Genomic DNA, 26,706 nt, shown 5'->3' with positions numbered 1-26,706 from the left:
ACGAGGTATTCCTGCTATGACTTATCCAAATTTTTGATGCACAGAATCCACGCATAATAAAAGTTTGTGATTTTATACCATTAAATTTAGAAAAGTATGTTGCACAGAAACATATAAATGGGATGACAATAGACTTAGAGAATAGTTACGAAGGCTTAAACATATGGCTTCTATTAAGGTTAAAGAGAGTTAAGGGTAAATCTCCAAATATAGTTTTGTTTTTAAATTTCTTCTTTCTTCTCTATATGTTTTATAGCATACCGGATAAGATTTTACAATACCTCAAAGGCTTATTTCTGAAGGTAGTCAACTGAGGACTGTCCTATAAAAATTAAGGGGCAGATTCACTGTGAGACAAAGGTAATCTGCTTATATTCTATCTGTTAAACCAATGCCTACCATGTTAACTTTATTTCCTCATGTGTGGTGAGATATTAGTCTGGAATCTGGCTCATCTAGAAATTTTGAAATGTCATGTGCCTTGGAAAATATTGGTGAATTAACAGTCAACATCCATTCAAATGTAATATCCTCTCCTCCAGGGGCTGGAAAACTAAAACTACATTTTCTAAACTAACTTGCAGCTTCTAAATGCAGTTAGGCTTGGTAAATCAGATGCACAGTTGCATGAGATTTGGCAGGCACAATCTCCACTATAACTCAAGAACAATTGTGGAAGCCTTTGTGTTTTCTATAGCATGCTTAGTAGAGAGTCCATTTTCCCATCACTCATTTTGTAAGTCATGATGCAGGATTGCCATCTTGCTGATTATTATAGTAGACGTGGTTTTGAAGAGGCAGCAGCTTTCTGAACATGGCAGTTTCCTGACTGTGGCTTTGGTAGGATAGTTTTGGAATCAGCTTCCAGATCTTTGAAAATGCAGCTGTTCTGAAGTTTGCCTTTAGGAGCCATTTTATTTTGACAATAGAAAATCCCTATACTATGGGAAACATTTTTTGAAAGCCCAACTTATAGATGGGTTCTTCTGTCCTCTCAATGATTCTGTAAGCCATTTAATACCCTATAATAAATTTCTTCCAATGTAAACAAGTTAGAGAAGATTGTGTTCTCTATATAGATTTTGTTTTCTCCCTCTCTCTCAACTAACCCCCAACTGATACACCATGGTTTTGGTAATCAACTATACGCATTTGCTCTTGTGACATCTTTTGGACAATATATCATCTGCCTTACCTTGATAGGTTCTCCATGGGGAGACATAACTTCATCAGAGAGCTCCATCATCTTCAGGGCCATCAGCGCTATCTGAACAGCATGAGTATCACTCTCTTTGTGTAATCCCCCAGCTACACAATAGGCATCGCCAATGGTCTCCACCTAGACATAATATATTTTCCATACTATAAATAAATGCTCAGGAAGAATCACAGCCTACATCGGATAGAAGAAATTAAGTCATATAGCAGAAATCTCATTGCTCAGGCCTTCTGGAGGATCAGGGTTAATCAGATACGCCCAGAAATGGCTTTCTCTTTCAGGAAATGCACAAGGTTTAGACCCATTACATTGAGGCACTGCACTGAGAGGCAGTACAGTCCTATGAACACAATAACAGTTGACTTCTACTCCCAGATTTGCACACTGACTCATCATATCATTTCATCTTTTTTTCACCATATAAGATAGCTTTTGTAGAAACAATATATTTTTGAATTATAATAAATTGTTTAAAGATGTTGGGATCATTTACTCGTTTTATATCCTCCTCATCATAAAATAGTATTTTGCCTCAATTCACTACTCAATAAATGTCACATAAATGTAGCAAAATTGTGCAATGTAAAACCAAGATATTAATAGTCATAAGAGTAAAGAGAAATGGTTTTTCTAAAGGACCCTTGGGGTCCTCATAGCAATTACATGTCTAATGGATACTAATGACAATTATAGAAACCAAGATGTTGAACCAGCAGGTAAAAACAATGGTGGTGTTTGAAAGACCACTGGAAATCAAGCTATTATCAAAAATCTAAGTATTAACCTTATCATTATCATCATCATTATTGTTGTCGTTACAGGCAATTTTTATCTGTCTGTGATGCTGGCTGCAAAAAGCAGATAGTTAATTTTAGTCCAGAAATAACCCCCTAATTCTAAGAGCTGCATTTTTCTTCTTCTCCAAATGTTTATTGTAACTATAAGACCCTATTATTCTTATGCAAAGCCTCAATTGTGAAAGGATGAGGGTGAGAAAGGAAAAAAGAAAGGAGGCACAAATCTTCAGAAATTCCCCTCAGAGTAGATGCTGATACCCTTATTATGGCTCCAGATTTCTTCTTGACCTGTCTTTCTCCTAATCTCTGACTTTGTCTTCTTATTCTCCATATTGCTCACTTAGTTCCAATGTCACTGCCTTCCATTATCCCTTAAGCACATCAAACATGCTCCCACTTGCTATTCCTTTCTCCTGGAGCAATCTCTCTGCAGATAACCACTTGGTTGTCCCTCCTTTCCTTCAGTCCCTGCTAAAACCTCACCTTATTAGAAAAGCTGATTCCTACCACCCTCTAAGAAATAGCAATCACCCCTTACCCACTGCCCTTCTTCTTCCCCTTAACCTACTTTATTTTTCTTTCACATTATTATACTGACTTAAATACTATAAATTTACTCATTTGTTTATTGTCTTTCTTTCCCCTAATCATATGTAAGCCCTTTGAGTTTGTCTAGTTTATTGACTCCTACATTACCTGTGCCCAGTAATGAATGAACCAGGTGGCAATGCCACCCATAAGCTTTTTCTCAGCAATGAGTACATAAGAAGTGCTCATCATGATGGCCATCACAGGTGCTCAATAAATATGCTAATTAGAAGAAGTCCTACCCCCACCCCTACCTGATGTTAGGGGCCTACCATATCTGCTTTTGCAGCCCTTTGTGCACACTGCATCCCTTCGTCACGTCATATGGAAATCTGGCATTGGTCCATTGTGCCCTCTTCTCCCTCTCCATATGTGAACTTTCCTCACAGGGATTGTACCCTCTAGCTCTGTAGCCACTGCGCACCCATGCTGGCAAATGCTGGATAACCAGTACGTATTCGCTGAAACAATGGGTAAATGAACACAGAGAGAAACAGAAAAATGGCCAAAAACCCCAGAAAGACAGAGAGAAAATAAAATTAAATAAAGCCCTCGTATAATCCAGTCTTGGAATAAATAAGGCTGACTATTCTTTCAAAGCCATTGGCACTCATAGGGTAGGCTATGATTATACATTTTGTGTATCTGAAACCCTTCTATATTTATTTTCAGCTATCTCCAAGTAATCTCAAGCAAAATCAGAAGTGAAAAAAAAGTAGAAATGAGGGCTGGCATAGAAGGTAATTTACTATCTAGCTACAACTCTAGTTAGATTAATCAGGGAACTCTGTGGCTGTTGTCCTTATACCTTACAGTGAGGAGCATAGTTTCAAAATGCTTGTCAGGATACTTAAAAACTATACCCTATATCCTTGATAGAAATAACCAAAAGTAGAAGAAGGCTACTTCTGTTAGCAATTACAGCAGTTTGCAAGGAAGAGAGACTTCCTTCTCAAAATTCTAAGACAGGAGACCGTCTCAAGATAGAAAATGGCTACAAATAAATATAGTAAATTCCACAAGAGGCCATCAAACTTAATGTAACTGAAGCCAATTATTTTTTCTGTAATTATACATGGACCTCTTTTTCCCCAAGGGAATCATGGCTCTGTTTGGAATTTCCTGTTAGGAATTTTTAAAAGTAAGGTTTTACTTCTAGCATCTAGAACAAAACAAGACAAGAGCTTATGTATTATCATGAATAATATTCGTTTCTTCCACAATAATTTATTTATTTCCTGTTGGGTTCAGCTCTGAAATGTCAGATTGTTATGTGGCAAGTTAAGAAGATGATTCAAGCCATACAAACGAGAAATACGCTTTATTCTTAGTGCCAATGTCTAAAAGAAAGCAAAGTAATTTAAATCAGTAAAAACTTTTAATTCTAAAGAAGCAGGCAGAACTTGAAATCTCTTCATTAGCTCTCTTACTAATAGTAGTTACGTTTAAAAAAAAAAATAGGTATCAGGGATGGTCACTGCTGTATCCCCAGTGCCTACAATGATGCCTGGCTCATCCTGTATGACTGATGAATATCATGTATTACCTAACATAATCTTTATAATAATCCTGTTCATGAAGATTATGGGAGATAATGTGTGTTATTCATGCGTATAAACTCTGTGAGTGAATATTATTTTCTCTGTCTTAGAAGTGATGAGAAAGGTTTTTTAACTTGGTCAGTTTACAAAGCAAGTAAGGCAGAGAACAAGATTTGAAGACAGGTCTTTCTTTTTCAATTGTCTCCGCCCTTGGCCAAGCTGCAAAAATGGCTTAAGTAGGTGATTTTGATTTCTGTTAACTGGCCATGAAAAGTATCATGTTAACTCTATATTGAAGTAATCTATCTAAAGGCAATTTTTATAATCCTCATGTGTCTTTACTCTTACAGATACAAAGGATAATGTTTCCTTGTATAAGCCATACTTTGAATTATCTCACACTTAATAATTCAACTCGGTTTCCACAGTGAAGTGGCAGGTTCACTGACTATTAAACTTCTCCTATTCACAGGTCCTACACCCCATCCTCCATTCTTTGAGCACCCTATCCTCCCTCCATTCTCTCCTCATTCTTTGAGAAGACAGTGTGGCAGTCCTCCCAGAACAATTATCTCTGTTTCTGGGCAGATTCAGAGCTATTGCTGGCTGGAAAACACCCACATAATGAATGCACCATACCTGCTCCCAGGACTGGGCTTGCAAGACCCTACAGAGGTGGCCTTTCAGTTGCATTATAATTCAGGCCCTAGGCACAGTGCTTGTTCCCCAGTGAGTTTGCTAGTAAAACAATCATTTCCCTGGTCCACTCCTACCTTGTAGACATCCAGCTCTCCACACTGCTGGTCGAAGCGAGTGTACAGTGCATTGAGCATGGTGATGACCTGCAGCGGTGAGCACTGGGAGCAGATGGCAGTGAACCCAACGATGTCTGAGAAGAGCATGGTGACATTACTGAACTTCTTGGCTTGCACAACTTGCCCTTGCCACAGCTGCTGAGCAACCTCACAGGGAAATATGGAGCACAGAAGATCTACTGTCTTTTTCTTCTCCTCCTCCAGGGCTTGGTGGGCTTGCTCAAGGGTAGCCTTCAGCTTCCCCAGCCTCTTCTTCAGGCCATCTTGAGCTCGGGCTTGTTCCCCTATTAAGACCACATCCCTCAGTGCATTGTGAATTGGGATGTCTGAGAGGTAGAGCCCTCGTCCTGTAAAATCTTCTAATCTGTCCACACAGGGTGACCCCAAAAACAAGATTGCACTGGATTCAACAATGTAGATCATTTGGCCTTTGAGGTCCATAACCTATGAAGGAAAGGATAACCAATTGTGGTTTATTCAAGTTTCCCACATCTTTCTGAGACAAAAGAAGGGGAAGTAGATACAGTAATAAACCCTTTGTGTTTAAACCTGCTGAAAAGGAACAATTTGCTTTCTTATAGTTCCCATTTTCTATGAGTTCTAAAATGCGTGCAGATGTTTGAAGAGTATATTAGAGTATACTCTACACAGAAATCAAGATTTTCAATGAACAATGCAAAACGCTCTTGCTTCAAGGCTTTCTCACTAAGCAGCGTGCTGATGCTTTTGCTACTATATTCTTCTTAATGGTCTCACTTGATTAATCTGAAGTTCTATTTTTTGTATAATATGGTAGTCATGAAAATTTGTCCTTCCTTTCTTCCTTCTTCCCTCCCTCTTACTTTTTTCTTTGTTCTATTTTTTTGGCTTTCTTGTCTTTTAGCATGTTTCTCTTCTCTTCCCCACTTCTCCCATAAGTACTTGCTCCATCTGGCAGGTATGGAAGTGAAAAAGCCTCCAAAGGTAAGATTTTTATCTTAATTTTTTTTTCTGTCGTGAGAGAGATGGGGCTTCAAGTGATCATCCTGGACCACAAGAAGGTTTACTTGCACATGTGTGGACAAAGATGTGCATGTGTGTTCTTGCAGCAAAAAGCCAAAAGCAACCCAAATATCCTTCAGTAGGGTACTAGTTAAATAAAGTAGAGCTTAGGAGAACGAGGCGGATGGATCACCCAAGGTCAGGAGTTCAAGACCAGCCTGGCCAACATGGCAAAACTTTGTCTGTACTAAAAAATACAAAAATTAGCCGGGTGTGGTGGTGCATGCCTGTAATCCCAGCTACTCGAGAGGCTGAAGTGGGGAGAACTGCTTGAACCCCGGAGTTGGAGGTTGCAGTGAGCTGAGAACACGCCACTGCACTCCAGCCTGGGTGACAGAGCAAGACGCCGTCTAAATAAATAAAATAAAGTAGAGCACAACCATATGATGGGATACCACTAAGACTCCAAGAAAGCCAAATAGACCTATATCTAATGACATGGGAGGATGCACAAAATACACTGTTTCGTGATAAAAGCAGTTGTAAAATAGCATTTTTTTGTTTTAAACAAAAAATGTATATAATTAGTTTTTCATTTTTTTGCTACAATAAACACCTTTCAATATTACTCATTTTTTAAACATCTCAATATATTTTATTATTTTTTATGATAGAAAAACAATAATAAAGCTGTTTTCCTTTTGGGGAACAAATGGTGCTTCTGCTAAAGTTATACATGTGTGAAACTTCTCTCTTAGCTTTGCTTGTATTATCAACTATGAGTTAGCAAACTTTCTTTCCTGAGACTAAATAATTACCAAAGTTCTCTACCATGAGATGACAGAATATGTTTTAACTTCCACATTTGGTAACAATTAATCAAATAAATTATTTGGTTTTTTCATGTCTATTAAATCTTGATTAAAAATCCATTTAGTTGCCCCCTACAAGAAACAAGTGACTTTTGTTTGTTGTAAAACAATACCTCTTATTATTCAACCTAAGTCAGCTATTTGATAATTGAAAACATATTTTTATATAAACATTTACCAAATTTCATTATAAAATATTCCATAAAGATATTAAAAGGCAGACTGCATTCAATAAATATTTTTGGAGTAATGAATCAAGTAAGCAAACAAATGCAGAAAGAATTTTGTTTTAAGTTTATTACAGCTTTACAATTCTTTTACCATTGTTTTAAATATGTTTTATCAAACATTTGAAGTGATGCATATATTTCTACCCTTTTGTTTCTTGCTCTTAAATATGAAATAGCTTTCATATTCAAGATAGTATTATGTTTTCCTTACCCTTGAAGATTTCTTCACAGAGTTGTCCCATCTCCTCACTCGTACAACAAACTGCATATTCAACATAGTCATGATCCCGCTAAACGTCTGGTTGATTTTTGGAGTCAGAATTTCAAAGTATTCTTCAAAATTAGGCTTTCCTTGAAAGTCTCTCCTGTTCATCAGCCTTCTGATGCCATTGCCAAATTGCAGAATTGTCATATCTTTGTCAAACATGAAATGGAATGGAAATGTCTTGCAGAACAGCGATGTGGGAATCACCAGCGAGGACTGGGGTTTGCTGGGGGACAGGGATGGCTTGGTGCTTTTCACGTGAATGGAGTACAACAAATAGGGCTGATTCACAAACTCGCTGCAATCATTATGGAAGCAGGGAGGCATTAACGACACTTCCACTTCCGTTTCATATAATACGTGAGCAGCTGCCTTTATGATGCCGGGAAGAATCAGGGAGGTGGTTCTCTTAGGGAAGAAGTAGTAAACATGTAGAAAATCATCCTCCTTATCCAGGCATAGAATGGAGGCGTCCTCAAGCCTGCCCCTTTTTCCTGCTTCTTGGCAATGGCTGCTCTGTTTCAGAAGGGTACTGAAGCTGTTTAAAAAATCTTTAAGGGTGCCTCCAACCACCCCAAGGATGTTTTCATCTTCCTCGTAACATATTTTAAAAACCTCTTCACCAAGAGATTCTTTGATAACCTCCACTGGAACTCCTGAAATCACATAATACATGTTCTGCCATATCAAATATGCCACCTTGGTAAAGCTGTGCCATTATTCCTATTTTCAACTTGCATTATTTGCTGATTTAGCTCCCTTTATATCTGCTAATAACATTTCCAACCAAAATGAAACCCCTATATCCAAATTATCTACCTAGGTTAGCTTCTAAAATTCTAGTAACTGAAGAAAAATCCCAAACTCGTTCATTAAAAAAGAATGACCGGTTGAGTATAATACACAACTTTTTATCTCCCTGAAACCTAACTACAAAAGAACAATTTGAATTCCAGTACTAAGTACATTTTGGCAGAAGTCCTCCAATCTTTCTGTTAACAACAAAAGCAATCCATCCTCATGAAGAGGTTCTTCCTCTATGAGGGTTTCCAGCAGCAAAAGGGTCAGACACGGAAGTTAATTTAAAATTACTGGCATGAAACTCAGTTTTGTCTAGAAATGATTACAAAGCATTTTTTTTCCTGAATAAAATTGCATTCTTGTTGTTTAGTGTTAGCTGAATGAATGTCTGCTTGGAATATATAATTTACTATCTATAGCATTTTCACGAGTGCTATAAGGTTAGAAATAAGCCTCTGTATGTCTGTGTCTTTTTACAATGTTAGGCTTTTATTAATATTATTTTTTTTATCATAAAAGCCATGAGTTACCTGAAGTTTTTAAGGAGGCAAAATTTTTTTTTTCTTCTTTGAGACAGAGTCTCGCTCTGTCGCCCAGGCTGGAGTGCAGTGGTGTGATCTCGGCTCACTGTAAGCTCTGCCTCCCAGGTTTAGGTGATTCTTATGCCTCACCTCCAGAGTAGCTGGGACTACAGGTGCACACGAGCATGCCTGCCTAATTTTTGTATTTTTAGTAGAGACGGGTTTTCACCATGTTGGCCAGGCTGGTCTCGAACTCCTGACCTCAGGTGATCTGCCCACCTCGGCCTCCTAAAGTGCTGGGATTATAGGCGTGAACCACCGTGCCTTGCCAAGAGGCAGTTTTTTTTTTAGTATTTTCTGTTTACTTGTTTCTTAGAGCTGCAGGCACACAGGCTCAAGTCACTCCACAAGTCAGTTAGTATTGTAAACGATACATAATAGTATGCTTAATTAATATAGAAAATATAAATGTTATAGGTTAAATATTTTGTAACAAAGTAACATTTAACATCAAAAGGAAAAAGAGATAGGAGAAAGAATTAACAAAAGGAGGGTGGGTATGGTGAAGAAGACAAAAGGAGTCTTGGTTTGGGTCAGGCCGTCTTATAAGAAAGACTCTTTGAGATGGCAGAGCCTTTGGTGGTAGATGTCCAGTTTTTATCACGAGTGAATGTAAGAAGGTGTCAGTTAGGACGACCGTTTTGAGTTGTTGAAGGTTTAATTTTTTATAGTTACAGGGTCCTCTGGTGAGAACTGATAGTGGAAAAGTGTGTTTGTGTTTTTATCTTGTTGTATGTAGTTTTCATTTTTTAAAATTTGTTTATTAAATAAAACATGCTATTTTTGTTGGCAAAATGCCCTACAAAATACAAAATGGAGTCTTTTTTAAAGATGGAGTTAGTTATGTCAAGGGTGCTCTGTATGATCTTCCCTTTCTATAATCTCCTTTAATCTTTACACTCTGAGTACCACATTTTTTCTTCTCTGTAATGTGGGAAAAAGAATAGTGCCCTCTTCATAGCACTGTTGTGGGGCTTATGTTCAGAATAGGGCCTTGCTCCTAGGGGGGCCTCAATATACGTTAGTCATTATTATTATTATCAATATCTTATGCTTTTAGAAAGATGCAACCTCGTGGTTCAGGTACTGAAACTTTGGAAAGGACAGCAAGACAAAGTCACATATCAATTTTTTCTCTCAAACTAATCATTAATGTGAGAATACTGTTAACTGTTTTCCCATGACCGCTCCTAATCTTTAAAAGCATTCTTTATTTTACCTTGTTGAGTAGAATTTTTGATGTATAAATGAGGAACAGTTAGTTAGGTTCAAGATCAAAGCCTGTGAATATCTGTGAGTCAGCTTTCCATCTAGCCTTATCTACTCCTCAGCAAGTAAACATAAACAGAGAAAATGTTTTAGGTCAAACAAAAACATATAGTATCAAAAAGAGTTACTCTTTACGTTAACAGAATACATAATATTGAACACTTCATACTGGGAGTCACCAACAAATAAATATGAATATTTTTGGAGAAAATGTGAGTTCTACAGGTATATGGCATACTTTCTAATTACATAAACAATTCTATTACCTGCTGCAACTGCTTGCTCTGCAATTGTTTTTTCAAAGTCTTCTCTTTCCAAAGATTTCCTGGAAATATTTCAATATTTTAAGTTATAAACTTATAAATACATGCTAAAAGTTCAGATTATAATATACAGAAACAACGATAGAAAATAGTTTAAATTAGGCCAGGCACGGCGGCTCACGCCTGTAATCCCAGCACTTTGGGAGGCCGAGGTGGGTGGATCACAAGGTCAGGAGTTCAAGACCAGCCTGGCCAATATGGTGAAACCCCATCTCTGCTAAAAATACAAAAATTAGCTGGGCATGGTGGCGTGTGCCTATAATCCCAGCTACTTGGGAAGCTGAGGCAGAAGAATTACTTGAACCGGGACCTGGCAGGGCAGAGGTAGCAGTGAGCCGAGATCAGCCACCACTGCACTCTAGCCTGGCCAACACAGGGAGACTGTCTCAAAAAAAAAGAAAGAAAGAAAGAAAGAAAATAGTTTAAATTCCCTTTTCTGTAGAAGCAAATCTTGACTGACAATTTTATGAGAAAGGAGCAACGACATATACCATCCAGAACAATGTTGGAAAACCCCAAAATATACATGACATAGAATGTTTTGTTATTCTTCATAAGAAATATTTACCTTTAAAGTGAACTTTACATAGACTAATACAGACAGTCTCAGACTTAGGATTTTTTTTTTTTTTACCTTTATATCAGTGCAAAAGCTGTAAGTATTCAGTGGAAACTGTACTTCAAAGTTTGAATTTTGATCTTCTCACATGCTACAGGTATGGAGTACAATGCTCTCGTGTGATGCTGGGCAGTGGCAGTGAGCCACAGCTCTCATGTGGCCATGAAATTGTGAGGGTAAACAACCGGTACTCTACAGTGCACTGTGTTGCCAGATGATTTTGCCTAACTGTATGCTACTTTAAGTTGCTGAGCACATGTAAGGTAGGCAAGGCTAAGCTATTCAGTAGGTTAAGCGTGTTAAATGCATTTTCGACTTAGGGTGTTTTCAGGTTACGATGGGTTTATCTGGACGTAACTCCACTGTAGGTCAAGGAGACTCTGTACTCAAGAGAACCTTCCCTGGCTAGCAACCTCAAATGTGAAGTGGCCAAGAAGAGGATGGTAATTCTGATAACCAAGAAAAACCTACATACAGATAGAATTCACTTTTAAGTAATATTATATATTTTCCTAAAGCAAATACATAGAATCTTTTGCTTCTAAGTTTAAGGCTGTATTTATCTCTCAGGTATCATTATATTAAACTTTAATCCTTGATTTTGTATAAAAAATTAGTAATGAAAGAAACCTATTCTTCATGCAATTACTGAACTTGTTTTACAGCATAGAAATTGAGACTATAATAGCATGCTTTTTTATTGATAAGATTTTTTTGCAGTTTTAACTGCACGACTTGATTCATGTTTGCCTAATTGTTTGTGATGATTTCTGATAGTGATGAGTGATTATGACAAAATTTGCCAAATGAGCGAAGCTTAGTTTGTCCAAACAGCACATAGTGCAATTCAAACTACAATTCCTACCCTCACCTTCAAAAAATACAAGTGGGTGTAAGCATTGCACATGCACCAGCAAACACATGTGTACCTCATACAAATACACACACACACACACACACACACACACCAGCATGAGTTCATACATATAATGATGTGATCAAAAGATCCCAGAAAAAGAAACTAAGCAAGAACTCTCTGGGCAACCAATCCTGAGGGACATGATGGCTGTACTAACACTCATTCACTGAAAACAAAAAAAGAGGAGGGGGGCAGCTCTAGTCCTTCATTCAAGGGCAGTTTATTGGTTGATATATTGGATTTTTGTTTGTCAATTCGTAGAAGAGAATAAGCAGCACAAAAAAGAGTTAAGTTGTGTTCAGCAGTTGGCAAACTGACAGCAATAAAAACGGCAGTGACTTACCAACAAGAAAGTGAAGTAAAAAGTCTTTAAACAAGAGGATACCCCAAAACTAAAAAAAGCACAGAGGAATCACTTAACATATCAGCAGGCAGGCTTATGAACAAAAATCTTGTTTCAACAACTGAATAGTTCTCATCAAGACAATTTAAAAGTATAATCAGATTTCTTTTTTTTATATTTAAGGAAATCAGGGAAGTGGTAAACAAAAATTTCAAAATTTCAAAAAAATAATTATTGTTGGCTTAAGTTTTGAGATTATTTTAAGAGACACACTGCTGGAAACACATCATAACTGAGTATTGCAAGAAGCTGTAGGAACGATTCAGAACACAAAGCCCTGAGAATAAATTTTGAGTAAACTGGCTGCCAAGGACTTAAGCAGACAGACACAGTAGCACAGTGAGAGACTTGAGGCTATCTTATCAGCTTGACTGGTTATTAAGGTCAGAGGTGTTCTGGAATGCTTCTCATATTACTCGTGTAAACAAAGCTTCTGTCAGACACATAGATTCACACTCTTTCCTTCTGGACCTGTCCATGACCCCTTCTTGGCTTGGTCCTGCTGCCTGCAGTCTGGGACCAGCTAGTCAGCAAGGAAAATCAAGCACATATGATCCACAGAGCAGATGATCACTCATGAGTAGGAGACAGATGAATGAATTGTTAAAACATTCCTGACAATAGTACTGGTTTGTAAAACTTCAATGTTCAGTTCTGCAAATTTCAACACCAGTATTTATTCTATTATTTATAGACCAAATAATCCTTGAAATTTCAGGGAATCAAAAACGGGGCCTATTACTTTTTTTTTTTTTTTTTGAGATGGAGTCTCACTCTGTCGCCCAGGCTGGAGTACAGTGGCACAATCTCGGCTCACTGCAACCTCTGTCTCCCGGGTTCAGGCCATTCTCCTGCCTCAGTCTCCAGAGTAGCTGGGATTACAGGCATCTGCCACCATGCCTGGCTAATTTTTGTGTTTTTAGTAGAGACGGGGTTTCGCCATGTTGGCCAGTCTGATCTCGAACTCCTGACCGCAGGTGATCTGTCTACCTTGACCTCCCAAAGGGCTGGGGTTTCGCCATTTTGGCCAGTCTGATCTCGAACTCCTGACCGCAGGTGATCTGTCTACCTTGACCTCCCAAAGGGCTGGGATTTGCCACCGTGCCTGGCCCCTATTACATTTTCTGTCAGCAGTAAATGTGCTAAATTGTATTTGATTCACTAAATAAATCAGATTTAAAAAATGTAACTTTAGAGACAAGGCGCAGTGGCGCATGCCTGTAATCCTAGCAGTTTTGGAGGCCAGCGCGGGTGAATGCTTGAGCTCATGAGTTTGAGACCAGCCTGAGCAACACGGTGAAACCCCGTCTCTACAAAGCAAAAACCAAAACAAAAATTAGCTGAGCATGGTGGCACATGCCTGTAGTCCCAGCTGCTCGAGAGGTTGATGTGGGAAAATGGCTTGAGCCAGGGAGGCAGAGGTTGTAGTGAGCCAAGATTGCACTGCACTCCAGCCTAGGCAACAGAGCAAGACCCTGTCTCAAAAAAATAAAAATAAATTTTAAAAAAGTAACTTTAGGCCCATGCCTGTAATCTCAGCTTTTTGGGAGGCTGAGGCAGAAGGATGGCCTGAGCACAGGAGTTCTGGGCAGCAGGGAGCTATGATCACACCACTGCATTCAGCCTGGATGACAGAGTGAGACCCTGTTTCTAAAAAAAAAATAAAAAATAAAAAGTAACTTTATATTGAGCCTCTTCAGAAATGCTTTAAAGGAAAATTTCAAAGAATACTAAAAAAAAAGTATAAACAAAACTGATGTTCTTCTGCAGTGCAACCAAACTAGTTAGGAGAATACAGAAACACTTCCCTAAGGATTAATAAACAGCTGCTACCCCCCGGAACCCTAAGTCCCCCTCCTCTTAAGCCATTGATCCTTCTACCTCCTCCTGATGCAGATACTAAAGTGTTAACATGTTGTTGAGATGTGTGTTGGGGATGGGGTACCTGCTGGGACCCTGCTCAAAACTTTGGCAGCATCCTTCAGGCAGGAAGTCTTGATTGTTTGGGTTCCATGACTTACCTACTGTTAAATATTTTAGAAGTTACCAATTAGTACAAAAGAATCGGCCTTACAGGAGCTTGTTAAAGCAGCAGTTTATAACTACATGCTTAAAATAATGGCTCTGAAAAACCCAGGCTCGAACCCCAGCTCTGTCTTTTCCTTAAACGGCTATAAAATTCTAAACACTTCATATAAACCTGAGTTTAATCATTTATAAAATGTGATAAATAAATGCACTTACTTTGAAATTAGTATCAGCTAAAGTACTAAGTCCAGTTTCTGACATACCACAATGATTCAATAAAGGGTTGACACATTCAGTAAGTGCTGGCCATTAGTAGCAGTGTTAGTCATTGTAATAAGAGGTTCACACAACTAAAGTGGTTTGTCTTACCTGCTTTCTTTTATTTTGTGCTTTGCCAATGTTCTCTGAAGTGCAACGTTCAGCCGTTCAAACTGAAAGTTCAAAAGAAATGTTTTAAACATTCCCTTATATAATAATTTGTTTGAAATTATATATTTAAAAATGCATCCTGAAGATTTATTTTAGAGAATAAAACACATTATACAATTGCTTGAATGATAAATGTTATGAATTTTCACTTTGGAAAATGGAAGTGATTCTCTATGTGTTTTTCAAACTGGAGAAGAAGCAATGTGCTGAGACTAATCTGAGATTGGATATGTGTTGTGGCCCACAGGTTTAGCCTTTGGTGGTGGTCTCACTGACAGCCACAGAATAGTTGAGCTGAGTGTGAACCCAAACAGAAGATTTCAGTTTGGTAGTGTTAGGTCTTCTGCAATATAGGATTCCATGGGCATCACTTCCTCTGAGTCAGGAAATCCCTCTGGACGGGCGGCCAATACTTCAATCTCAGCATGGACCAAGCCAAGCAAATTTCTGTTCCTTTCACAAACTCCACACCCAGCTGCCCCAGTGACTCTCTGCCCTTAACTATACATTCATATCATCTTCTTGTCTAGCAAACTCTGGAGTTATCTCTATCTCTTCCTTTTTTGATCTCTTAAATCTAATCTGTCACCAAAGTTAGTTGATCATTTATTTGAAATGAGCCTTGGGTTTACCTTGGCTTATACTGATTTCCTTTCTTTGAACCAATAATCCTCATCAAATACTTACGGTTTTATTTTCTTTTATTGATTTCTGAGAATTTCATGAGTTTTCTTATTTTGCAAGACATTTGTATGTAAGCTTTTATACTTAATCAATACATGTTGAGTAGCTATTAATTTATCTTAACAGCTGATTGTCTCTAATAAATAAGTGGAAAGTAGAGCATTGATAAGCAGTGTTGTCCATTTTTATATATTCCATGTAAAAATCATATGTATCTATGTACGTACCTCCCTCTCACTATATACGTGTGTATATATAGAGATATATGTAAAACTATATATTATATATATAGAACCATTGATTCTTTCTATAGTTTCCCCAGAGGAAAGTGAAAATTTTTTGCTGTCCCAAGTTAAGAAATTCCTTTTTCCTTAAAAACTATTTATATCTCTTGTAGAGTTTCCACCAGTCAAGTGAGGTACTGGAGTAAACCAAAATAGAGCAAGGTTCTGTTTTAATGACATGAGTTATGAAAAGGGCTTTTAGTTTTAAATATACACATACAAAGCTTAGAAAGAAAATTTAAAAATGTATTGAAAGAAAACACAATTGCTGAAAAAAAATTAAAGAGAATTTAAATTTACAATGTGGAACAATTTTTCAGACTGTTCAGATATAGAGAGAAAGGATACTATCTGCCACAGGATGAAAGAAAAGCTGGTGGAAGACGCATCCAGAGGGCAGATTCTGAGTCGGGCTTGGTGAGCTATGTAAAGGCAAAGGGCAGTTGAGAAACATGTTCAAGAAAGAAACTATGGGCATATTTCCTAGACATCTTTCTCATCAAGGAAAAAGGAAGGTAACATTAAATTAGTGACACTATACATGAAGTAAATCAGCCAGGGTGCTTGAAATGTTTAAATATTTCAAGAACCATCTACTTGGTACAGTAGAAAGTTACTCCAGTTAACAGAGTATTAATGTGGATACAAATCCATGAAAGCATGAGTGGCTATGAATTATTTGTTCCTGCAAAATATATTCATATGAAAAAAGAAGTCTTTAATAAAATAAGGGTTGCTGCCTTTGTGCCTGAGCTCTCAGTTTTTCTTCATAGCATTTGCTCGCCAACTTTGTAAATTTTTCATAATCTGTCTCTTCCATTACAACAGAAGCTCCAAAAGGGCAGAGACTGTCAGTTTTGCTTACCCCTCTATCCAAAACCTACAATGGTACCTATCCATAGGAGATGTTCAATACATATTTATTGAATGAATGAATGAATGAATGAATGAATGATGTCCACCTGCCAGCTATTCAAAGTCTTGAAGGCTTAATCTATAAAATTTTATCTGTGAAGTGGTAAAGCCAAATGTAGAGGTGTTACTCTCTTAGCTTGTTTACAAACAAATTTAGGTTGTTTCCAATGTAAACGATTTCAATTATATTTGTTTATATATATATTAATTGCTTCTTGAACCAGGAACTTCTTTTTTTTTTTTTTTTTTTGGATATAGAGTTTTGCTCTGTCATCCAGGCTGGAGTGCAGTGGTGATCACAGTTCACTACAGCCAAGAACTCCGGAGCTCCAGTGATCCTCTTGCCTCAGCCTCCCAAGTAGCTGGGACTACAGGTATGAGCCAACATGCTCGCCCTGACCAGGAACATTTTGCGGGCCAGGGAGAAAGAAAACCCAACCAATTCTGCCACTGAAGAATGCTTTCTTCTTCCTCTTCAATGCTACTGGAGATACTCCACTCCTCTTTATGTCTCTGATTAAGCCATTGGGTATACTCTTTTACCTTTTTAGTCAAGATCTTTATTTGTCTTTCATTTCCTTCCTACTGCCATCAGAAATGTCTTTTTCTGGTCTTTTCCTCCTAACGTATACACTATCATTGTAAGAGGGGAGGAGAAATGGTCCCCTTCCAATTGCTAAAGTTGGTGGAGCAAATGTATTTTTGGCTTTCCATTTTGAATCAAAACTTATTTTCCTAAAGAAAAAAAGGAATAAAGTCCGTGCAAAGCATTAGTAGCATACTTGACCAATATTATGAGTGAATAGGCTTTTATGGAAATTGACATTCATCTTATACCATTGCTCTTCTGGAAAATTTTTGTAAATTCAAAACAAAACCCATAAGAGACAGAACTCACATGTTTTCCAGGGAGAATATTTATTGGTAGAGGCTGCTGGTGCATCGAGTTTCCTACCTTGGTGCTGTACTTCCTGTGATATATCCTGACCCTGAGATAATATGAGTCCACAATAAAATTATAAGCAGGATTCAACTATAAGTGAGATCTGTCACACACAGCCAATCTCAGGGCCTCATGACATAAAATCAACCACTTCAGGACTGCTCCATACCCCAACAATTCTATATATTAATTTTTGGTTTCAGATTTTAGAACTAAATCCAATATTTCCTTCCAAATTCATTCCTTACAGTTCAATATATGTAAACATTGTGTAGCAGTCTTTTGTAAATCTTTTAGTTGTCTATCACTAAAACACCCTACTATTTGGGAAAGCCTTTATTTTGAATTTTGGGGGAACAGATCCTCTTATTTGTACAATCACTGGAACCTGAAGTATTGTAGATTGCGGACTTTCTGATTCACAGAGGGGACACTTGTTCCCCAATGCAAATAGTTTGTAGTGCTCTCAAGTTTGTTTCTCTTGACTAAACAATTATCTTTTGGCTTCATAAAGAATAGATCTGATTAAATTATTAAAACAAGTACTTTTGCCACAAATATACCATATATGAATACTTCAGGAAAAACTGCTATTTGATGCAACATTGCTGTCAACAATGTGAATTTTAATAAAAATATCATTGGTGTGGTTTATGGATAAGTCATTATTTTCATTGGCTTTTTAATTTTCCTACAGTGCTTAACGTTTTTCTAGACCAAGAATATTTTAATTCATAAGATAAATTGTAATACTGTTTCTTTTTCTTCTTTCAATCTAATATTCTAGAACACATCTACAGACCTCGTGATTCTCTTCAAATCCTACTCTTACTAGGTACTTGATTTGGGATCTTATCATTTATGTAAGCATATCCAATTCAATTATTTCAATTCAGTAAGTGGTTTCTGATTTGCTTTGACTGTGGCTCCATTAAAAGCTCCTTCAAGACAGTATGCCTGAAGGAGCTTACAGAATTATTGGGAAACAATACCCATGAAAAAAGAGCAAACAATATTATATTATGAAGAGCAATGGGTTGTGAATGAAATGCAGAGAGTTTTCCATTTCTCCAGTTATCTTTTGCTTTAAGCAAGAGATCTAAATTTATGTGTCTCTATTTCTTAAAATAGAAATGATAAGTTTGCATTAGATGATCAAGAAGACTTTTTAAAGCTCTAGTATTCCATTACTTGGGAACGACCTCTCTCATGTCATATTTTCTAAGGATAATACATTTTTATACTTGCCTGTTCACTAATAAAAATATAACCAGGAAGTTAATTCTGATTATCTAAAACAAAAACTGTGATGTCAAATGCTATTTTAAATATCTTCTTTTGTATTATTAATAATACTGACACTAAATAGCAGTCTAAGCATTAAATCTATAAACTTAACAAATAATCAGTAAAAAAACATAACAAGTATTTATCAAAGATAAGCAGATGTTTGAAGTCATCTAGATTGAGGACTACACAGCTCAAATGTATTCAACACTGGAACATTTACTGCCATAACGATAATATCTCAGTTGGAGAGGAGTTTTAGTTACTAATGCCAAACATACCTCTTCCATCTCCTATAGTCTTGCCCTCTCTGTTACATGACACTGTAGTCAAATCTTAATGCTTATTCTTACAAACTCATGAACAAACAACATAGACTACTAAATTTTTTATATACAATTTTAATTTGTTATTGCATCCTAGTCTTTCAGTACATTTTCCTAGGAAAAAGAGAAGGGAATTTATAGCAGCCTGTATGGCTCTTCAGGATCAGGAGAAGGCACACCACCCAGAAACTTCTCCCTCAGCAGGAAAAGAGAGGAATGGAACATGCACATCCATAGAAAATGTTTGAGAGGCTCTCAAAATCTCTAGCTGAGCCAACTGGTGAATGTCTTTTCCTGTGAAAACCAGTCTGAAAAGAAGCAAAGAGGTGACTGCATACTCAAGTGTGCAGGCACCAATGCAAAGCTACAAGGGACAGGAAAAATCAGGGAAATATGATACAACCAAATAAATAAATAAATAAATAAATCTACAGTAACCAGCCCTAAAGAAATGAAGAACAATGAATTACCTGACAAAAAATTCAATATAATGAAATTTAGTGGGTTATAAGAAAACACAGACAGACAACTAAATAAAATAAGAAAACTATGCATGAGCAAAATGTAAATATCAACAAAGAGATAACCACAAAAATAGAGCCAAGTAAAAATTCTGGAATGAAAGAATAACTGAACTGAAAAACTCAATGGAAAGCATTAACAGCAGACTTAAGCCAAAGAATCAGCAAATTCAAGAGAGGTCATTTGAAGTTATTCAGTCAGAAGGGCAAAAAGAAGAATGAATGAAAAAGAGTGAAGGAAGCCTGTGAAACTTTTGGTGGCACCATCAAGTGAACCAGAATTTTTTTGTTGTTGTTGTTGAGACAGAGTCTCGCTCTGTCGCCCAGGCTGGAGGTGAACCATAATGTTTTTTAAAAAAGAGTCCAATATGTGTGTGACTTCCATTGCAGAAATTCAAAATTTACCAAACAAAATGATAAAGCCAACATAGTAAGGACAGGATTCAGGGAAAACATAGAAGCTATCTCAGCTTCCTCATCATCACCTTTGGTTCATTTCTGTTCATTTCACTCTGTCCTTGAAATTAGAGCACCGATTGTTTCCCAGAATGTGCTACAAACCAACTCCCTGAGGAGGGCTATATCCTTTATCCTACCCAATGCTGGCTGTCTAGCAACTAGAGTGTGGTAAGAATAATTAAACATTTCCATTCCAAAGGTTATCTGCCAAAGTACTATTGTGTTAATATTATATCTGAAATAAACTCCCTCAACTTTCTGCTAAGTCTAATTTATCCATCTTTCAAACTTCTATTTCTTCTTTCTCAGTCATTCCAGCCTGGACTGTTTACAGCAGGAATTAATTGCTCTACCCTTTGAAAGCTGTGTAATTTTGGTCAAGTCACTGAACTTCCCTAGCACTTCCTGGGAGTGAAACAAGATTATCTGTTAAATTCCTTTCAGTTCTGAAAATCAGCCAGTCCGTGTTTCTTTGGTGCTTTGCACACAGTAGAGGGTTGGTATTGAGTCAATTAAAAATTATCAATGTATTATGTTAGCTGGTGTCTGATTAAGTCAATGTCCAGCCAAATTCATAGGTTAAGCAAATCTATATAAAACTATGAAGACTGACAGAGGGAGGAAGACATCATGAAGACCTTCAACTGCTCTTCTATTTATTTAGGTCTGTGTCCTCTTCCCAGAAGTTTCCTTCAAGGTGGATTGACAGAAGGTGCTCTAGATCTCAACATGACACTATGCTGTGCAGCTTGCAGGGCTATATGAAGAAGTGTGAGACCTAATAACACGCAGGTGTAGGCAATCACAGGCTCATGACTCCGACCCAAGGGAGAAGGTCAAGACTGGTTTGAGCAGAACTTCAGAATCAGAGCAAGTGGCCAAGGGAGATTTTCACAACTCTGAAAATTGGCAGGGGACGTATGATGCTCTTTAAAATTAGGAGAGAAAACCTGAGCAGAAAATAAGTTATTCTTTGAAGAATTTAATTTTAAGATAATAGCTAACAACTACTGATCACTTATGTTATGGCAAGAGCTATGGATGGTTTTACTTAAAACTCATTAAAACTCTAGAAGGTGGGTACTACTATTATTTCCATTTTAGGGATAAGGAAGCTGAGGTAAAGAGGCATTAAGCCTGTTGCCCAAAATCATAAAGTTTGTCAGACTGCAGTGTTCTTTTGAAAAGAATTCAAGATCATAAACATTTTAAGATAAAACACAACTTAAGAACACAATTGCTTTAAAAGAATATTTTTATGTGTTTCAAGAAAATATTCTACATTTATTGTAGCCTTGAAAGTGAGAAAGGAAGTGTTTAAATTTTCCTTGGAAAAACATTCTTCTACAATTTCAAAGTATTACAATTTCAAAATCTAAAGAGCACGCACTCACCTCTGGGAAAATCAGTTTGCAAATACTCTCTGCCAAAGTGTGAAGATAGACTCGGCTCCGACTGGTTTTTCTTTGAGGAAGACTTTCTTGTATGTTCTTCTCAGGAATGTCTTGACAGATGGGCACGGTTGCTTTGCAGCTCTCTGAGCTTCCTGCTGCCTCCTCTGAAGACTCGTTAGGAACTTGACCTGGTGCCAGTAAGGAGAAAGGACACTCTCCTGTGATCTTGAGATCCTTGAGCTTCGTGCAGAACATGGTGTTGGTGTCTCTTACCCTGCTGCGATCTCCTCCTGATGAGCTGTAGTTCTTATATGAGACTGACAAACAGAAGCCACTATCAATTCAAGGACACTGGTAACTGGGATGTCTATGGACAGCAAAAAGTCAGAACAGAAAGAGGAGTGACTTTATGCACGGATGAAAACAGAAAAAGACAGGTGAGCAAAAGCAATAGTCATGTCATTCTCAAGTTAAAAAAATTCTGCTGGAAATGCCAATTATAAAATGAGCAGGACATTTGGCAAAGATCTTTACTTAATATGTGTGAATTTCACAATATTAGCAAAATACTTCCTCTTACTATTTTAACTTTTAAAATAAAATATATTTTTCCAAAATGTTCTTAGCATCAACTACTGATTTCCATTTTTTATACTCATCTGGTCCAGTTTGATTTCACAAGAGTGGAACACCACGGTTTTATGACAAAAGCCACATCTAAGTTTATGTTTTATTCATGCTTGTACTACTACATTCTCATTATGCTCTCCTTTCTGAAAAGTCAGAACAGTAAAAACCAATGGCTTCCAAAAATACCTAAAGCAAAACAATATGTATAATGATCCCCAAGTATATGTTTTCAGATTTGAAACACCAACTTAGAAAAAAAAAGTTCAATGAAAAAAAGTTCAATGAAGATGATTATGGCAAAAGAAAAATTTTATCACTTTAAATGGTAAAGCAATTTAAAAATATTATCATCAAAATGAAAAAAACATCAGAACTTCTGATCCCCAAGAACATACCATGGGATTTGCAGGGGTCTCTGGATCCAAATCTAGACTGTGGTGAGTCAAAGACTACCCCACTTCCCACTGAAATCATAAGCATCGCCATTCCAGCATATTTCCCCCAGTACTTTTGTTTTTGTTGATGCTGTGGTTGTAAATTCTCTCACAATTCACAACCCATTTATCATTAGCTATTTGTTACTGGAACTGTCAAGTTGTGAATTCAGTTCATCAACAATACTAATTATCTTGATTAACTGGGTCTACCAGCTATTTCCTACTCTTGGGGAAGAAAAACAAAGAGTGGAAAAGAACCCATATTTGCTAATCCCCACATGTACTAAGTACTATGTGCCTGACACAGTGCTGGGAACTCTATGTTTACAATTAATCCTCACAGCAACCACATAACACAGGTATTATTATCCCCAATGGGTGAGAAGCTCAAAAGTTTAGGTAGTTTTCTCTCACTTGAAATGCTAGAGAATGACTGAACTAGGGTTCAAATGCAGATTCAGCTGACTCCAAAGCCAATGTGTTTTCTATAACTCCAAACTAATATTACTAAATTAGAGCAGTTTCTACACAATCGGGCTTTGTTAATCAACTTAGATTTTTATCTTCAAAATATGGTTTACAAATTTATATTAAAATTCAGTGAGGAACATAATTTCCTGCCCATTGGCTAGTGGTATCTGAAACATCCAAGATTCAGCCTTATATTTGAGTCTTTAGAGTTGAAGTTCAATTAGGTTTTTTTTTTTTTTATTTTCTATGCTCCTCAATGCCCTTAATATGTTCCCATAAGCAAAAGCCTGTAAATTGTCACATGTAAGTCATCTAATAAGTTTAGAACAATGAACAACTCATTTTCTGAACTGGGACAAACAAGGAAGCTAAATTCAGTATCTGATCCCCATGGGATGTCATGGGACATTAGGTATAGAGGAAGATTATGGATGCTGGCAGGCCAGAAGAAGCTGCCAGGGCTCTGTTACCTAAAGTTATAAACAAAATCTATGCTCATATATAATTTATGGAACTTCAAGAAGGGACAAAAGAAAATCCTATGCATTTATGAGTAGAAAATTTGTTCTGCCAGAATAGAATGGAAGCGGTCTACCTCAATAGACTACTGAAGTGGTCCAAAGGTAATATGGCTATAGGGGGAATGATTACTTAGGTTCTACAAAACCTAAATATCTAATAATTTTACCCACATTTGTTTTGGGACTTAATGTAATAAATATTTGTTTCTTAGTCTTTACTACATCTCAACATAATTCTATTATTGTTTAATAACTTCTCTTCTGATTTAAGCTTCAAATCAATGATCAGCTTTAAGCTTTAAAAGTGCTTTAACCTTTTCTGTAAAGGGCCTGAGAATAGATACTGTCAGCTTTGCAGGTTACATGGTCTTTATTGCAAGTATTCAACCCTACCATTGCAGTGTGAAGCCAGCCAGAGATGATATACAAGTGAATGGGCACAGATGTGTTCCAATACAACCTTGTTTGTAAAAGCAGACTGTGAACATAGCCAGTAGTTTGCTGACCCCTGGTTGTAGAAAACCGAGTATATTAACTAAAGCATTTTAATTAAAATATAATTTTGACTATAGGAGCAAAGTTATTTCCTCATCTCCTCTAGTCACTCCTCTCCAAAAATAACAGCCTGCGCAGGTCCAGTTTTGGTTGGGGTTGGGGAGCTTGGAGAGTTTTTTTCATTATTATTAGTAGAGAAAAGGTCTCACTATGTTACCCAGGCTGGTCTCTAACTCCTGGGCTCAAGCAATCCTCCTGCCCAGGCTTCACAAAGTGCTGGAATTACAGGCATGAGCCACTGTGCCTGGCTGGGATTCAGTTTTTGAACAACTTCAAAGTAATCAAAAAGAGTGTAATAGATAATACTAAATAACTATTTATACAAATAATAGTACCACTATTTTGTATTAATTTTCAGGGAAAAGAGCTTTATTAACTGAATGCCACTATTTCAGTTATATCAAAATCTAACTACAATAACTAGCAAAAAAGGGTACATAAAAACAAAAGGAAGACAATAAGAAATGGAAGATTATAGGTTAGGTCTGAGGATGGCATAGAATTATTACTAAAACGAATTATTCTCGTATATATTAGAATTTTAGTATTGGACTTAGAAGTTTGCCATAATATAGTTTATAATAGATCTTTCCATTAAACTTAACTCTCTCATTCACATTGGATTTCAACGCTGGTACCCAAGCCCAATATTTTAATTCTTATCTTCCTACTGAATCCAGCTGCAGTAGAATACAATTGACCAGTCAACCTTCCTTGAAATAATTTCTTTTCCTGTACTGCACGGTACTATAATTTCCAGGAAATAAGCCGAACAGTGTTTTTTATTAAAGCAAAAACAGCCAACAGGAAGTAAGTTGTGCTTACTTTAAGATAGTTAAGTGTTTAGTCTCATTAAATTACATATGTATAAACAAACTAATTAGCATTCTTCATCTGCTCAACTGATGAAATTACACTATGAAGCAGATGCACGCAGTGTTGATACCTTGGAAACCTGTTTGTCTTGCTTTTGCCTGCCAGGAATACAGAATACAGAATATTCCTGGCAGGCAAAAGATTGTTCCTCAAGTAAACTAGTGATGATTTTTATGGGTAACGTTAGCAGTAACTTCAGAAATGGTTTGGTCAGTTGGTGAATTCAGTACATAGTTGGTTGTAGAGATGGTAGTAACATGGTAAGGGAAAAACAAATAAATTAAAATAATAAATTTGGCGACAGGCCTTGGCAAGAAGTGGAATAATATGTTCTCAGAAACTTGAAGAGGTACTTCTCATTCCAAAAGTTGATAATTAAACAGCCTCCAAATAAACTTAATGCTCGCTTTCTTTTTACTAGTGAGTGATTAACTTTGCCGTGGTTAGAATAATGACCCAGCTACTGGTCTAGTATTAATAACAGGGACAGATTATTGTGCAAGTAAGGCAACCCTCAATCATTTAAACTCTAGAATTTAAAATTTAATGAAGCATGAACTTTTTTTTTTTTTTTTTGAGACAGAGTCTCACTCTGTCATCCAGGCTGGAGTGCAGTGGCATGATCTTGGATCACTGAAACCTCCGCCTCCTGGGCTCAAGCAATTCTTCTGCCTCAGCCTCCCAAGTAGCTGGGATTACAGGTGGCAGCCACCATGCCCAGCTAATTTTTGTATTTTTAGTAGAGATGGGGTTTCGCCATGCTGGCCAGGCTGGTCTCGAACTCCTGACCTCAGGTGATCCACGTGCTTCAGTCTCCCAAAGCACTGGGATTACAGACGTGAGCCACCATGCCCATTCTAGAATTCAATTAGGCATGAACATCTTGTTTACTACATGTAACAAGATCATGTAGACATGTAACAATATCATGTAAGGAAAACACCCCTTACCACACTCTCTGGCACTGATACACTTTTCTCCAAAAGCAGGTCTTAAGGAGCAGATGAAAAGTTAGAAAAAGACACTTTTCAAAAGAAGGCATACATGTGACCAACAGTCATATGAAAAGAAGCTCAACATCACTGCTCATTAGAGAAATGCAAATCAAAAACCACAATGAGATACCATCTAACACCAGTCAGAATGGCTATTATTACAAAGTCAAAAAATAACAGATGCTGAGAAGGTTGTGGAGAAAAAGGAATGCTTTTTAATTTACACTCTTCGTGGGAGTGTAAATTACTTCAGCCATTGTGGAAGAGAGTGTGGCAATTCCTCAAAGACCTAAAGACAGAAATACCATTTGACCCAGCAATCCTACTACTAGGTATACACCCAAAAGAATATAAATCATTCTATTATAAAGACACATGCACACGTATGTTTGTTGGAACACTATTCACAATAGTAAAACATGGAATCAACCTAATTGCCCATCAATGATAAACTGGATAAAGAAAATGTCGTACATATACACCATGGAATAATATGTAGTTATAAAAAAGAATGAGATCATGTCCTTTGCAGGAAGATGGATGGAGCTGGAGGCCATTATCCTGGGCAAACTAACCCAGGAATAGGAAACCAAACACCGCATGTTCTCACTTATAAGTGGGAGCTAAACAATGAGAACGCATGGACACATAGAGGGGAACAACACTCACTGGGGCCTTTTGGACCGTAAAGGGTGAAAGGAGGGAGGAGATCAAGAAAAATAACTAAT

The 26,706-nt window shown here is 37.1% G+C and overlaps 1 protein-coding gene and 1 long non-coding RNA gene across 26 annotated transcripts in view; one reads left to right on the top strand and one right to left on the bottom strand.

The window, feature by feature from the left end:
* Nucleotides 1–5,519, top strand: part of LOC107974450 (uncharacterized) — a 41,914-nt gene extending 36,395 nt beyond the window's left edge. The window contains exons 12-14 of one of the 2 annotated variants that reach the window (XR_010156731.1): nt 257–360; nt 3,277–3,344; nt 4,618–5,519. This is a non-coding gene — a long non-coding RNA (uncharacterized LOC107974450). The remainder of the gene's footprint in view (nt 1–256; nt 361–3,276; nt 3,345–4,617) is intronic. The other variant, XR_010156732.1, reaches the window with a different exon arrangement.
* The window catches only part of GUCY1A1 (guanylate cyclase 1 soluble subunit alpha 1), a 70,604-nt gene that overhangs the window by 18,515 nt on the left and 25,383 nt on the right, over nt 1–26,706 (bottom strand). For 10 of the 24 annotated variants that reach the window (XM_003950450.6, XM_009448461.4, XM_016952437.3 and 7 more), the window contains 6 exons: nt 21,494–21,860; nt 14,621–14,682; nt 10,226–10,284; nt 7,255–7,964; nt 4,919–5,404; nt 1,196–1,339 (listed from right to left, as the gene is read on the bottom strand). In XM_003950450.6, the coding sequence (XP_003950499.1) occupies nt 1,196–1,339; nt 4,919–5,404; nt 7,255–7,964; nt 10,226–10,284; nt 14,621–14,682; nt 21,494–21,748 (1,716 nt within the window). In that variant the 5' untranslated portion in view covers nt 21,749–21,860. The remainder of the gene's footprint in view (nt 1–1,195; nt 1,340–4,918; nt 5,405–7,254; nt 7,965–10,225; nt 10,285–14,620; nt 14,683–21,493; nt 21,861–26,706) is intronic. The other 14 variants (XM_009448462.5, XM_063809945.1, XM_063809946.1 and 11 more) reach the window with 4 other exon arrangements.

This window comes from Pan troglodytes, chromosome 3, assembly GCF_028858775.2.
Source record: "Pan troglodytes isolate AG18354 chromosome 3, NHGRI_mPanTro3-v2.0_pri, whole genome shotgun sequence".
Classification (NCBI taxonomy): Eukaryota; Metazoa; Chordata; class Mammalia; order Primates; family Hominidae; genus Pan; species Pan troglodytes.
Note: the sequence above shows the minus strand (reverse complement) of the source record. Positions and strands in the feature narration are given on the sequence as shown.